Source organism: Ictidomys tridecemlineatus, chromosome 9 (genome assembly GCF_052094955.1).
Source record: "Ictidomys tridecemlineatus isolate mIctTri1 chromosome 9, mIctTri1.hap1, whole genome shotgun sequence".
NCBI classification, from domain to species: Eukaryota; Metazoa; Chordata; class Mammalia; order Rodentia; family Sciuridae; genus Ictidomys; species Ictidomys tridecemlineatus.
The window spans coordinates 1156198-1170134 of record NC_135485.1 but is presented as its reverse complement, the minus strand read 5'-3'; the positions used below and the strand labels follow the sequence as shown (position 1 = coordinate 1170134).

Here is a 13937-nt window from a genome sequence, read left to right as displayed (position 1 = left end):
TGTGTTAGGGAGACCCTCTCTTCCTCCTAGGCTCTCAGTTTAGGACATCACAGTGGTGCTCATCTGTTTTCCCTTCAACAACCCAGCTGCTTCTTGCTTCCTGTGGGAGAGAGCAGGACATCAGTGCCACTAGATACTCCTTATAGCTGTGGAGTTTTCAGGGGTTTTTGTTAATTTGAGATTATTAATTTTATGGGGTGGGGTGCTCAGGATTAAACCTAGGGGTGCTCTATTATTGAGCCACATCCCAAACCCCTTTTTTTAAAAATTTTTATTTATTCATTTATTTTTGTGGTGCTAGGGATTGAACCCAGGGCTTTGTGTATGTGAGGCAAGCACTCTACCAACTGAATTATATCCCCAGTCCCCTTTTTTAAAATTTTGAGACAGAATCTTGCTAAGTTGCTGAGGCTAGCCATGAACTTGAGATTCTCCTGCCTCAGCCTCCTGAGTCACTGGGATTATAGATGTGTGCCACTGCACCCAGTGACAGATTTAATTCTTTTTTTTTTTTTTTTTTTAAGAGAGAGTGAGAGAGGAGAGAGAGAGAGAGAGAATTTTTAATATTTATTTCTTAGTTCTCGGCGGACACAACATCTTTGTTGGTATGTGGTGCTGAGGATCGAACCCGGGTTGCACGCATGCCAGGCGAGCGCGCTGCCGCTTGAGCCACATCGCCAGCCCCCTCTTTTTTTTTTAATATATATATTTTCTTAGTTTTCGGCAGACACAACATCTTTGTTTGTGGTACTGAGGATCGAACCTGGGCTGCATGCGTGCCAGACGAGCGCGCTACCGCTTGCGCCACATCCCCAGCCCCCAGATTTAATTCTTTAAAATAAAAACTATGAGGAATGTGTGAAGGTTTGGTTGTTACCGAAGCACAATTTGATTTCTGTGACATATGTCAGTGCTGGAATGAGCAACCAGGCCCGTGTGGCGTCTTGGGCTCAGGCAGTGTTTCTGTAGCTGAATTGCTGCTGAACATGCAGTGGTTGGTTAGACACAGACAAAACTGGCTAAGAGAATTGCCCGTAGTCTGGTGTGGTGGTGCACACATGTAATCACTGCAGTTTGGGAGAGTGAGGCAGGAAGATGGCAAGTTCAAGGCCAGCTGGTCTCAAGACAGGATTCGAGACTCTGTCTAATTAAAAAGGGCTGGGGGTATAGTTCAGGGGTAGAGCATCCCCAGATTCAATCTGTACTGCCCCCCCCCCCACACACACACCCCAAAAAAAAAAAAACATAAAAAAGCATGATCTAGTCTGTGCCATCCATCACCAGTTCAACCCAGCAGATACAGGATTAGTAAAGTTTCACTTTCATAGTCTCAGGACTGTTGACATGGAATCTTCTGATGAATGGCAGCATTAAGGTATGCACACAGAGCAGTTTTATTCCTGCTGAAGTGTGCTTTTCTGAAGCCAACTCTAAGGTCTGTGGGTGGCTGGGAGTGTGGTGGTTACCTAGGGTGCCATGCAGGATGTGACCTTGTAGGGCCTGCTCTTTGGGTTCAGAAGAAGCTGGAGTCTGTGTGTTTCTGGTTTTAAAGTACTGATCCCAGTGCTGACTAGGTGCTTCTCATGGGGACTCATGAATCTGCCCATGTGTGAGATAGAGGTGCACTGATCAGAAATTCAAAGCTTACCCAGGCATCTATTATTGGTCCAGTGTGGTCCGTCTGCAGTTCCAATGTCTGCCATTTTTCCTAGTGAGTTTTCTAGTGGATGCTTGTCTAGATACCAGATTCTCGACCTTCATTTCTAGGCCTTGCTCCGAGTTCTTGAGTGTCCCTTTAGATGAACTTGCCAGCATTTTCAGTTCTAAAAGAGTCTTTATGGGGGCTGGGATTGTAGCTCAGTGGAAGAGCACTTACCTCGCCTGTGTGAGGCACTGGGTTCGATCTTTGGCACCACATAAAAATAAATAAAATTTAAAAAAAAGTCTTTATGGGATTGTGACTGAAATATCATTAAACTTATCAAACCACTAGGAATAGTAACTTTTTTGGGGGGTGCGGGTACTGGGGATTGAACTCAGGGGCACTCAATCCCTGAGCCACATCCCAGCCCTGTATCGTATTTTATTTAGAGACAGGGTCTCACTGAGTTGCTGAGGTTGCTGAGGGTGGCTTTGAACTTGTGATCCTCCTATCTCATCTCCCACAGTGCTGGGATTACAAGTGTGTACCACTGCTCCTGGCTTAGGAATAGTAACTTTTATAATATCAGATTGTCAATGAATAAATGCACACCTATAAACCCAGCTACTCATGAGGCTGAAGTCACAAGTCCCATTTGGACAACTTAGCCAGACCCTGTCTTTTGCTGAGGCTGGCTTTGAACTTGCAGTCCTCCTGCCTCAGCCTCCCAAGCCGTGGGATTATAGTTGTGTGCCGCCGTGCCCAAAGTCTTTTTATTACCTTTCCAAGTGGTTGCTGCTGGCACTTGTGGCATTGCTGTGTGTGATGTTGTTGAGTCTGGCCACTTGGCACCACCAGTTTGGCTCACATGGCAGCACAGATTCAGGTAGGGTCATGAGCTTGCTGGTAGACAACAGTGTTGCCTCTTCTACCCCAGCCTCCAGTGCAAGGTTTCAGTTCTTGCCTGTACATCCAGTTCTGCCTTAGGACGGCTGTAGTCAGTCATGCACCATCATAGCAGCAGAACAGGGGCTAGTGCTCATTGCCTGTAGTATAGCTTTGGGTTTCAGTATTCTTTGCCATGGCTGTTTATTCAAGTGTTTTCATTGGGAAGGGACATTGAATTTGTTAAGTACCTTTTTTAGCACTTAAGGTTCATATTAAAATCTAAAATGTATGCTTTATTAATAAATTTTTAGAAGAGATTTACTTAATGAAAAATGGTAAAGCTATTTAGATGAACTCATATTTCAAATTACTACTTCCCGGTGAGCAGCAAAGAGCTTTCATTTTTCAATTTGATTGCACAGAATAAGAAATCTTGAATCACACCCAGAAAAGTCATTGTGAGTGGTAGCCATTGGTATGGTTGTTTGGCAGTTATTTTACAGCCTAAGATAGTCTTTGATTGAAATGGCCCAGGCCCCTGATGGGGAGTAGGTGGAGTACTTTCCATCCAGCACAGCATTGGGACATTCCTGAGCAGCTTTTGACCTTAATTATGGAAGTGAGGGAAGGAAGGCAGCATGCCATCTTTGCACAGGCAGTGGGCAGTCATGCAGCGAGTAACAAGCATCCTGCAACCCAGTGGGGCTTTCCCCATGGTGGGAACACTTGATTTGGGGTGAGGGCCCTTTCTGTCCTGCATTTCCACGTGGCATGAATGCCAGTGAGATGTGCTTGGGAAATAGCACTATGCTGATGGCCAGGTGCATCCAGGCCCCTGGCAAATGTTCCTGTAGTATGTGTCCTTGGCACATAGCAACATTGCTTTCCAGGCTCACAGTCTCAGGCCTCAGGCTGGAGCAAGGCACTGGGCTTCTTGGTTACTTTGTTTGTGTATGTACTCTAGTCCCCCAGCAGAGGGGAGCCAGTAGTTTCACATCTTAATGTGGAATTTTTGTAAGCACAGGGCTCAGAGTTGCCCTGCGCTTCTGGAGTCATCCTTCCTGGTGGTGGTGGCTGTTGCTATGTCATTCCTCTTTTCTTTGTTCTTTCTTATTGGGAATTTCTTAGCCCCTGTTAGCATTATGCCCTGAAGAACTGGGCAACATGTCCTGGTTGATGTCCTCCCTGGCTTGACCTTGGTTCATTGCCTCACTTTGTGCCTGTCTGAGGGCAGCCATGGCAGGAGGTTCTGGGAGTGCCTTATGCCAGTCGTCTCCTTGGGAGCAGCCTGCAGGCCTTTGTACTTATGTCATTTTTACAAATTTTGACAGAAGTCAAGAACACATTGTGACGAGAAAGTAGGTCTGGGACCCCATGCTTACTCCCCCAGTGACTGTGCATCTGACATGGTAGGGCTCAGAGATGCTGCTTCTTTGCAAGGCACTCCTTGGTTTTTCTTTTCTGGAAGCGAAGATAGGGTGTCCTGGTTGTGGTTATTGGCGTTTGCATCCTCAGGTAAGCAAACAGCTTCACAGCAGTGCTGGAGTGTGTAGTGTGCCCAAGCAGGCCTCCTACCAGCTGTCTACTGTCTGCTTCTTGTTGAGATGTTGCATTTGCTCAGCAAGGTTCCCCCATTTTACAGGTGATTTATCAAGGAAGAGAAAAGCAGGAGGTCAGTGATAGCGTGGTGAGAAGCTGGGCCTCTTGGACTGGCCTTCCTGGATGGTGCTGTCTCAGCTGCTGGCTAAGTTCTGTGTTGATCAAAAAATGTTTTAATGTGATGTAGCAGTGCACAGTGGTGCACGCCTATAATCCCAGCAGCTCGGGAGGCTAAGACAGGAGGATCCCAAATTTGAAACCGGCCTCAGTAAACCTTCCTGGCTAGATTATTAGTAATAGCTCTCTGAGCTTGAACACAGCCAGGTCTATGGGGGTGTCCCAAAACCATATATGCCATGAGCTTCTGTGCTTCGTCTGTTTTAAAATCTCTTCATCTTTGTCTGTTGGCTGCCCCTTTAAAAAACTGCTAACATCTTGCTGCCTTATGGAAGCCTTGTTAATCAAATGTTGGAAAGCTGTATAATTAAGCGTGATGGAGAGAGGAGTGTTCATGTATTCCACATGTAGGCATTGATGCCATTCACACATGACGAGAAATGTGGCCAAATGGTTCTCTGAGCCTAAGTGGGCTCTGCCACGTTCTCTGTGGCCTGGTCCTCAGCAACACTGTGGCTCAGGATGGTGAATTCAAGGGATGGTTTCCAGGTGCTTCGGTGAAACAGTGAGGAGAGCCCACACACACTGAGGGAGGTACACACCCTCTGCCCACCACACCAGTGTCATGGTGTGGCCCCTGTACTCTTTTGTCTCATCACTCCATCTTCAGAAGCTTTCTATGAGCTCAGTGCTAGGCTTTCAAGTCGGTTGTTGAGGGAAGACGGATCCTGGAGGGCTCCTAGAGAGGTCCACAGCCAGTGCCTGTGCCCAGTGTGTTCCATGCTGGCAGTGCAATGCCCCCACTAGACCTGCCCTCCACCTGCTTCAAGCTAAGGCAGGTAGGTGCGCGCTGGTGGTCCTGCAGGATCCAACCTCTAAGCCCAGCAATTCTAGAGGTTCCCATCTTGCATCTACTAGTTTGATGGGATAGTCATTGCCACAGCCATTTCCTATTTGGGGTACTAGGCATATATTCACATATATTTCCAAAGGAAGCTCCCAGAGCCTAGAGTTGAAGTTACTTGGTCAGGATCAGACAGAAGTAAGTAGTGGAGCCTGATTTTGAGCCCAGACGGTCATGGCCCTCACTCTGATGTCTAGTCAGATGTAGAAATGACTAGAGATGGGAAGAAACTAGGACAGTGTTTGTGTGTCATTCATATATATATGAATGACAGCCCTCTGGGGTGGGTTGGAACCTATGGCCACTCAGGTGGCTCTATCCTCAAGCCATGGGAGAGGCTTCTAATTTACCAGACAAGATAAGTAGGAGATGATAAACCTGAAAGAGAACTGTACAGGCCAGTTGTTCCACGTTGGATGGCAGATGGCATCACAGCTCCACATGGGGAACAGAGGTGATGTATACAACCTCAGGCTCTGGGGCAGGCCTTGTACTTCCTGAGACCTGAGACTGCAGTGGCCCTCCTGACCTGTCTGATTTGTGTGTGGATGCAGTGGGCAAACCTGTGGGCAGGACTCACTGTTGATAGAAGTCTGAGAAGTTTGGCTAACACTTAACCCTCACTAGCTCTGGCCCTGTGTAACCTGCATTAGGTGGGGAAGGAGCAGGCCTCTCCTCTCAGCTCCCCAGATTTAAGACAGCACTGTGACGAGACAACAGTGGAGGTAAGGCGGGGATATGAGCCAGGCAGGGCACAAGCTGTCGATAGCTAGGCAGGGGTGGCCAGTGCTAGAGCCCAGTGAGTAGGGGCCTTAGGCCTGGCTGTCTTTGAGTTTGCGCTTTTGCTCCAGAACCTGTCTATCAAAAGTCACCTGATAGGGGAGAGGACCTCTAAACTAGACAGACTTCTTAACTCTGTTCCCCAAATCCCAAAGAAGCATATCATACCACTTTAAGTTAATGGTACCCAGAGGTGGGTTGAGTCCAGGGGTCACTATGCCACTCTGTGCATGTCTGTCCTGCTGTTGTATCTCTCTGGAGACCTGTGAGCCTAGATACTGGTGGATGTGGAACAGGCCCACCTGGGGACACACATCATTCTGCTGTCATGCCCAAGCCCTCCTAAGGGTTCCTGGGGGTCTCAGGTCTCAGGAAGTACATGGGATTTAGTGCATGGTTGTGATTCTCTGTGGTGTGTGCTGCTGGGCAGCCACAGACTGCAGCTGGCTCCTCATTGCCATTTTCCCTTTTTCCTTTTTCAAGGAATATTTCATCTGGCTGCTGCTTTCCAGCCCACCCTGTGTACCTCTGCTTCAGAGATGAGCCCCTCAGTGTTTGGACTTTGAGGCCCAAGCACCCACGCACAGCAGTGAGAGTGCCATGGACCCCCACTTCAGCAGGCTTGGTTGTTACAGGACCTCGGTACCTTTCTATGCGAGGCTGGCACTCATCACCCCCTCTTAGTGATGACTCTGTGGTGGAGAAGTCCCTCAAATCCTTAAAGGACAAGAATAAGAAGCTGGAGGAGGGTGGCCCTGTGTACAGCCCACCAGCTGAGGTGGTGGTGAAGAAGTCTCTTGGGCAGAAGGTGTTGGATGAGCTGAAGCATTACTACCATGGCTTCCGTTTGCTCTGGATCGATACCAAGATTGCAGCACGCATGCTGTGGCGCATCCTCAATGGCCACACCCTGACCCGCCGGGAGCGCAGGCAGGTAAAGGGGACGCACCAAGCTCTTGGCTTCACCCAGAGATTGCTTTCAAAACCTCGTTGGGACTTGCTTTCTGCTGCTTTGGGTGAGGAAAATATCAGTAAAACCTCTGAAACGGGGCTGGGGTTGTGGCTCAGTAGTAGAGTGCTTGTCTAGCATGTGATACACTGGGTTCGATTCTTAGCGCCACAAAAAAAATTAAATAAAGGTACATTGATAGCTAAATATAAATCTACAAAAGTGGGGACATCTCCATAATACCACCATTGAATTGTGACAGGACCTCAGTACGAGCACCCAGTTCCCTCCCAGTGCCTCCTTTCTGTTCCTTGAAAAGTCCACACTGTGTGGCTGTGGCTCTTCTCCCCCAGTGCCACAGTGTTCCTCTGGGGAAGTGTCTCTTTACTGATCGACATCTACGCTGGACTATCAGAAGTCCTGCTGGCATCTACACCACTCCTTTAGTCCTGGCTCCATGGAAGTTCTTCCTAAGCAGGGCATGGTGGTGCATGTCTGTGGTCCCAGCTGCTCAGAAGGCTGAGATGGGGAGGATCACTTGAGCCCAATAGTTGAGTTGGAGGCCAGACCCCCATTTCAAAAAACGCAAGATGGACACAGTGGTGCAAACCTGTAATTCATCAACTCCAGAGACAGAGGCAAGAGGTTTGTAAGTCTGAGACTGACCTGGGCAACTTAGTAAACTTAGCAAGACTTTGTTTCAAAATAAAAGTTTCATAAAAGGCCTGGGGATGTAGCTCAGAGGTAGAACACCCCTGTGCTCAATTGCCACTACAAAAAAGGTAAATACTCTTACTCTTTTTTTTTTTTTTTTTGTACTAGGGATTAAACCTAGGGGTACTTTACCAATGAGCTACATCCCCAGCCCTTTTTATTTTGAGACAGGGTCCCAGTAAGTTGCTTAAGGCTTTACTATTTGCCCAGGCTGGTCTAGAATTTGGGATCCTCCTGTCTCAGCCTCCCATGTCACTGGGATTATAGGCATGCAACTCTGTACCCTTTTCCTATTGTCTATCTATGCATCTATTTTCTTTTCAATGCTCATGTTTTTACCTCTAGAAGTTCTATTAAGTTTTGGGTTTTTTGAGTTTTTATATATGATAGCAGAATGCATCACAATTCTTATTACACATATAGAGCACAATTTTTCATATCTCTGGTTGTATACAAAGTATATTCACACCATTCACATCTTTATACATGTACTTTGGATGATAATGTCCATCTCTTGATAGGCTTTTGTTTATTTATTTATTTTTTGTTTTTAATTCATCCTTTTAAGTCTTCAACAATTTAAAGTATACTTATTTACAATTTTAAGTATACTTACATTTGTCTCTTGGCATGAATTCAGTATTTTCATTTTCTTACTTTTGTGGGAGATGAATCCTGCTCTTTATTGTGGACCCTTGACCACAGTGAATGATGTGTGTTTTATGATTTCGAACTGTCAGTTCATCTGCAGCATGGTCTTGTCCATGGGAACCCTGTGCAGTCTGTGTGTTGAGTCAGCTTCTCCAGTGTGGATGTTGCATTTGCCCTGTGGGTGCAGTGGGAGCTGTGGGATCTTGGAGGCCATGGAAGGAGCCTGTGTGAGATCCCCCTCCAGGTTCAGCTTCTCCTGCTTGCTCAGTCCTTCCTCCCAAGAGCACTTCATTGTTCCCAGCTTCTGGAAGTTCCCATTACCTTTTGTGGTTCCCACTATTTATTAATTTTTAAATAAACCTTTAACTTTGGGATGATTTTCATCTATAGGGAAGTTGCAGAGATGCTGTAGAGTCCCAAATCATCTGCCCCAGCTCACCGAATGCTTGTCTTGGTAACTGGTCACAGCTCAGCCCCTTACTCCTGACCCAGGCTTGATTCTGTTTCCACTTTCTGGGCAACTTCCTTTCTCTGTTACAGGACCCCATGCTGCTCCTGAGGCCCTTCTTGTCTGTGATGACCCTACATTGGGGCACTCTAACTGGTGTCTGGTAGTGCAGACCCGGGGCTTGTCTTGCATTGTTTCCTGATCAGCAAATACCCTTGTCACTTCCCACTAGGGTCAGTGAGATACCTCAGGGATCATTGGTCGTGTGGCCCAGATGACGTCTGCCCTGTGTCTCCTTGCACAGCACCCTCTGCCCTGAGGACCAAGGAAAGCAGGTCCAGTCACTCACCTCTGCCCCTGTGGCTGATGCCCACATGTGTGTCCAGCCTGGGCCCTGCCCCTATGCTGCTTACATCCCACTGCCCTATTGCTCTTTCCCCATGTATGGTCTCAGAGATCCACTCAGAGCATGCATGTCTGAAACAAAACCTAGTCTTCCCACTGCCCATTCCTGAACATCTCTTGGTGGCCTCCAGTTGCCCTCAGTTCAGCATGGCAGCCCACCCTCGCTGGCACTTAGGCCAAAGCCTTGGCAGCTCCCAACACCTACATTTTTCTGTAGCAGCCCTAGTCTGAGTGCTCCCCACCCCACCACCCATCCTGCCCGAAACTGTGGCCTACGAGCCCTGTGGTCTGTCTCCATGCTTTTACAACGACAGTCCTTTTAAAACAGAAGTAGGCAGGGTGTGGTGGTGTATGCCTGTAATCCTAGCGGCAGCTGGGGAGGCTGAGGCAGGAGAATAGTTAGTTCACAGCCAGCCTCAGCAATTTAGCAAGGTCCTAACAACTCAGTGAGGCCCTCTCTCTAAATAAAATATGGAAAGGGCTAGGGCTGGGGCTTAATGGTTAAGTGTCCCTGGTTACAATCCCTATACCAAAAAAAATGGAAAGTGGGCTCAAGCTCAGTGCTCTGTGGGCCCCTTTCCCTGGTTGAAGCCAGAGCCTCCCCAGAAGCTATCCTGCCACATGCTCCACCCTCGCCCTGACCCTGTTTCCTGTATTCTTCCTGTATAGGCTTGCTGCCCATAGCTAATTCTCGGTATGTCTTGGAGCCTTTGTGCCAACAGGCCCCACTATGAAACCTCTCATGTGAAACACAAGACCACTCCAGATACACAGGACCTCAGGGCCTTCCACTGACAAGTGCAGCCAAGTGCCTGCGTGTTCCTTCTCGTCCAGCTATCTGTAGCAGTTGGCCATTGGGCTTGCAGAAATAGAAAATGGTTTATGCCTGCAACTGAAGTGGGCATTTGTAAAATGATAACTGATAAGGATTTTGGGTATTTGTCAGCTGTGTGTCTATGTAGCAGGGAAGTCCTCATGAGCTTGGTGATACAACTTGGGGTGGGAGCTCAGGCACACGGACTCTTTCACCAGGAACCTGAGGCCTCTAGTCTTCTGGTGTGAGCGTTTGGATGCCAGTAGTTCTTCCTGGCCCTCCAGCAGGGTACAAGGGCAAGAAAAGGGATTTTGGTTTCTCAGTCCACTGGCACCTCCATATCTCATCTCCTTTGGAGTATGTGTCTTTGTATTGATTTGGAGTATTTGTTCTCCTGTCTGCATGTGATAGGAAACTAGCTTATTGTTTCAGGTCTCATGTTTGAATCCTATCCATGTTTTAGCAGTATCTTTGATCTTTTCTGAAAAACATGTATTTTTAAAATTGATACATAAAAGCAAAAATTATACCTATTTAGGAGGTACATGTGATGTTTCAATACACATACACATTGTAATGTTTAAATCATCCTCTGCCTTTTTAAAGATAATTGTGCTTAAATGTGCCATATAGCAAGTACTTGTAATTCTGCTTTTGTGTTTATAAATGCTTAAAAAGTTATTTTATTGCTCTGTGTTATGCAAAAAGTTTTGTTTTACAAAAATATGCAAGCATTGTTTGAAATATACGTTCTGATGGATAAATTCAGCCCGTTCTAACTGGACATCAAGCATCTTGGTGTTAAAATGTGCCTGAAAGTGTGGGGTTTCAGAGGTTGCTGTGACCCTGGCTTTAATTTTTGGCTGGCACCAGGCAGGCATAAGAGTGGGATGATCTCACAAACAGTTTTTTGTTGCCAGTGTCTGTAGTGTGAACCTGCAGGCACAGTGTTTCTGCAGCATCAGGGGTAGGAGAGCTTCCCCATCTTGACTTAGCATCCGGGCATTCCCTACAACCATGACCAAAAGGAAGGGACCAAGGTTAGGAGGCTGTGGCAGATGGGTTGCCCCTCTCCTCTGGACTTCTCGCATGCCCAGTGGTGACTTGATCTCTCATAGAAACCCTTCTTCCAAAGCAGAGTGTTCGAATTAATGGTTATGCCACAGGCCTTTTGTTCTTTGTGAAGTAAGTGAAGTCATAGTCCATGCTCTCCTCCCTTCTTTTTTCCAGTTCCTCTTTTTTGTGCGTGTTCCCAGGTGTTAGCAGTGGCCCTAAGCAACTTAGTAAAATTAAGTTGAGACTTTACTAAGTTGCTTAGAGCGGCCAAGGAAAGATGCAAAATTCCTTTGCTTGGACAGTCTGCCCAGAATTGGGCAGCAAAGCCTTCCACAGTGAGCAGAGGAGCACTTTACCTGTTGACCTTGGGAGTTGTTCCTGAGGAGAGTAATTCCAGCTTCTAAGTCTATACTTCATTGAGAACAGAGGGTTTTGTTTTATTTTGTTTACCTGGCTGGAATTTTTCACAGGGTGCTAATTTGGAAGGGAGCAGAGGGATCATTTACAGGAGAGGGTCACACTAGAGCTTCAGAGCTACCCTGCTAGCATGTGTCAGGTGCTTAATGAGTAAGACCTTGCTTTGTGGCCTGGCCCCCTCTATCTTCTCTACCTTCCCATTCTGCCTGAATTCCAGTTTTGCTATTTCACTGAAAAAGATGAGTCTTAAAGGAAAAATAGGGGGAGGCACTTTGAAACAGCCACATAAAGACCAGACAGGTGTCAGCAGGAATGTGGGGCTAGGGGCTAGGGGCCAGGTCCCCCATGACTTGCACTAAGGAGAGGGTCTGTAGAGCCTGTCTGGATTTTCCTAGGATTTCATAGGTAATTTTGATTTGAGCAAAGTGTTATGGGTTTGTTTATTTATTTCTATGTGGTGCTGAGGATAAAACCCAGTGCCTCACATGTGCTAGGCAAGCACTCTGCACTGAGCTCAGCCCCAGCCCCATGAACATTGTTTTAAGTGGAAAACATTTGAAGTGTGTGACTCACATGTCACTGTTGGGTACTTGCTCATAGTGTTAAGTAGAGGATAACAAATAAGCCTAGAGGGTCAGTATAGAATAGCTGCATTTGGGGAGTCATTTCGGACTCTGGTTTTGAGAACCAGGGCCTTACAGAGACCAGCAGGAAAAGGTGGGTTTCTGAGCCTCTAGGACACAAGTGACCATGCCTGAGCATAACATGAGATGCTGTTCAAGCAGCTGCCTGACAGCACTACTGCACTTCCTGGCTCTGGAATTGAGGATTCTAGTTTCCTCCCATAGTGGAATCACAAAATTTGACCTTGTGTCTAGCTTATCTCACCTAGCATTGAGCTCAGGGACACTTGACTACTAAGCCACATCCCCAGCCCTATTTATAGTATTTTAATTAGAGACAGGATCTTACTGAATTGCTTGGTGCCTTGCCATTGCTGAGGCTGGCTTTGAACTTGCGATCCTCCTGCCTTAGCCTCCTAAACCTCTGGGATAATAGGCATGTGCCACTGCCCCCCCCCCCCGGCTTTTTATTTTTTTTATTTATTTCATTTTTTTTTAAAGAGAGAGAGAGAGGGAGAGAATTTTTTATTATTTTAAACAGAGAGAGAGAATTTTAATATTTATTTATTTACTTAGTTTTCGGCAGACACAACATCTTTATTTGTATGTGGTGCTGAGGACCGAACCTGGGCCAAATGCATGCCAGGCGAATGCGCTACCGCTTGTGCCACATCCCTAGGGCCCCTCCCCTTTTTTAAACTACAGGGGATTGAACCCGGGATGCTTTGCTACTGAGCCATATCCTCAACTTTAAATTTTTTTATTCTGAGCCTAAAATTTAGTGAGTCTCAACTTAATTTTACTAAGTTGCTTAGGGCCTCAAATTTGCAATCCTTCTGCTTCAGCCTTTTGAGCCACTAGGATTATTTTGCAGATGTATCATATCAGTTATTAGTTTTGAGCAGCTTTTGTAAAATTATCAGGAAAAGACGTTTTCATCAGGTGCTCTTTTGCATCAGATGATGCATCGTCTGCATCTGCATTAGATGATCAGATGATTTCCTGCTTTATCTTGAGGAGCTGCTCAGGGTACACGCAGACTGGGAGCTCCCTCAAAATACACAACCCAAACAGACTGGAAGAAGTCAAGAACAGAGAAGGCACACTGGCTAGCCCTGGCCAGACAAAGAGGACTTCAGAGCAGCTGTACTGGGAGCAGGGAGGGAAGGTGCACCTCATTCCAGAAGCCAGGTGCAGAAGAGCTCAGTGTGCTGTACATACCTAGAATGTCCAGAGAGGACATGTCCATTTTGTAGAGCAAAATGGAGTTATCCTTGCTGAACACTGGGGGCTTTCTGGCATGTGAAAATATAAATCTGGGTTTGGGTGGTGGTTTCAATGGAATCTATAAATTTACCACAAATCCCTGAGTTGTACACGTACAACTTGATGAATGCTGTGGTATGCAAATTTTACCTGAGTGGTAAAATACTGCTTTAACCCCGGTTTTTAAAACTAATGGAGAATACCAAAAAAAAAAAAGCAAAATCCAGACAAAATGAGTACCATCTTGAAGGATATGCCCCTGTCCAGACTGGGACAATTTGAGAGTGAGAGCAAGTGAAAAGATAAAGGAATCCATGAGTCTTTTGGAATAATAAAGAGCATGGGAGTGCAAGAAAGCAGGCTTCTCTCTGGCTTCAGTTGGCAGGTACAGAGATGGGGAAGGGCTGCTCTGGAGCACCAGTGTGGGGAGGAGACCTATCTTTGTAAGCCTGGGGTGTCCCCCACAGTGGCTGGCTCACAATGGAGCAGTCAATGTGTGTTCTTTCAGAGATGTTTTTTGGGCCTTTCATTGTCTCTCCATGACATGTGCCAAGTGAACCTGGCCTGTGAGCTACCACCATATACCACTTTCCAAAGACGATTGGCATGTAGATTTGGGTGGTGGTAGGGATGTGCTGTTTTGTTTTGTGGTGCTGGAGATTGA

At 46.6% G+C, this 13937-nt stretch overlaps 1 protein-coding gene across 1 annotated transcript in view; it reads left to right on the top strand.

Annotated features, from left to right (window-relative positions):
- Positions 1–13937, top strand: part of Letm1 (leucine zipper and EF-hand containing transmembrane protein 1) — a 39564-nt gene that overhangs the window by 4826 nt on the left and 20801 nt on the right. Inside the window, exon 3 of the mRNA XM_005319028.4 lies at positions 6414–6864. Within this exon, the coding sequence (XP_005319085.1) occupies positions 6414–6864 (451 nt within the window). The remainder of the gene's footprint in view (positions 1–6413; positions 6865–13937) is intronic.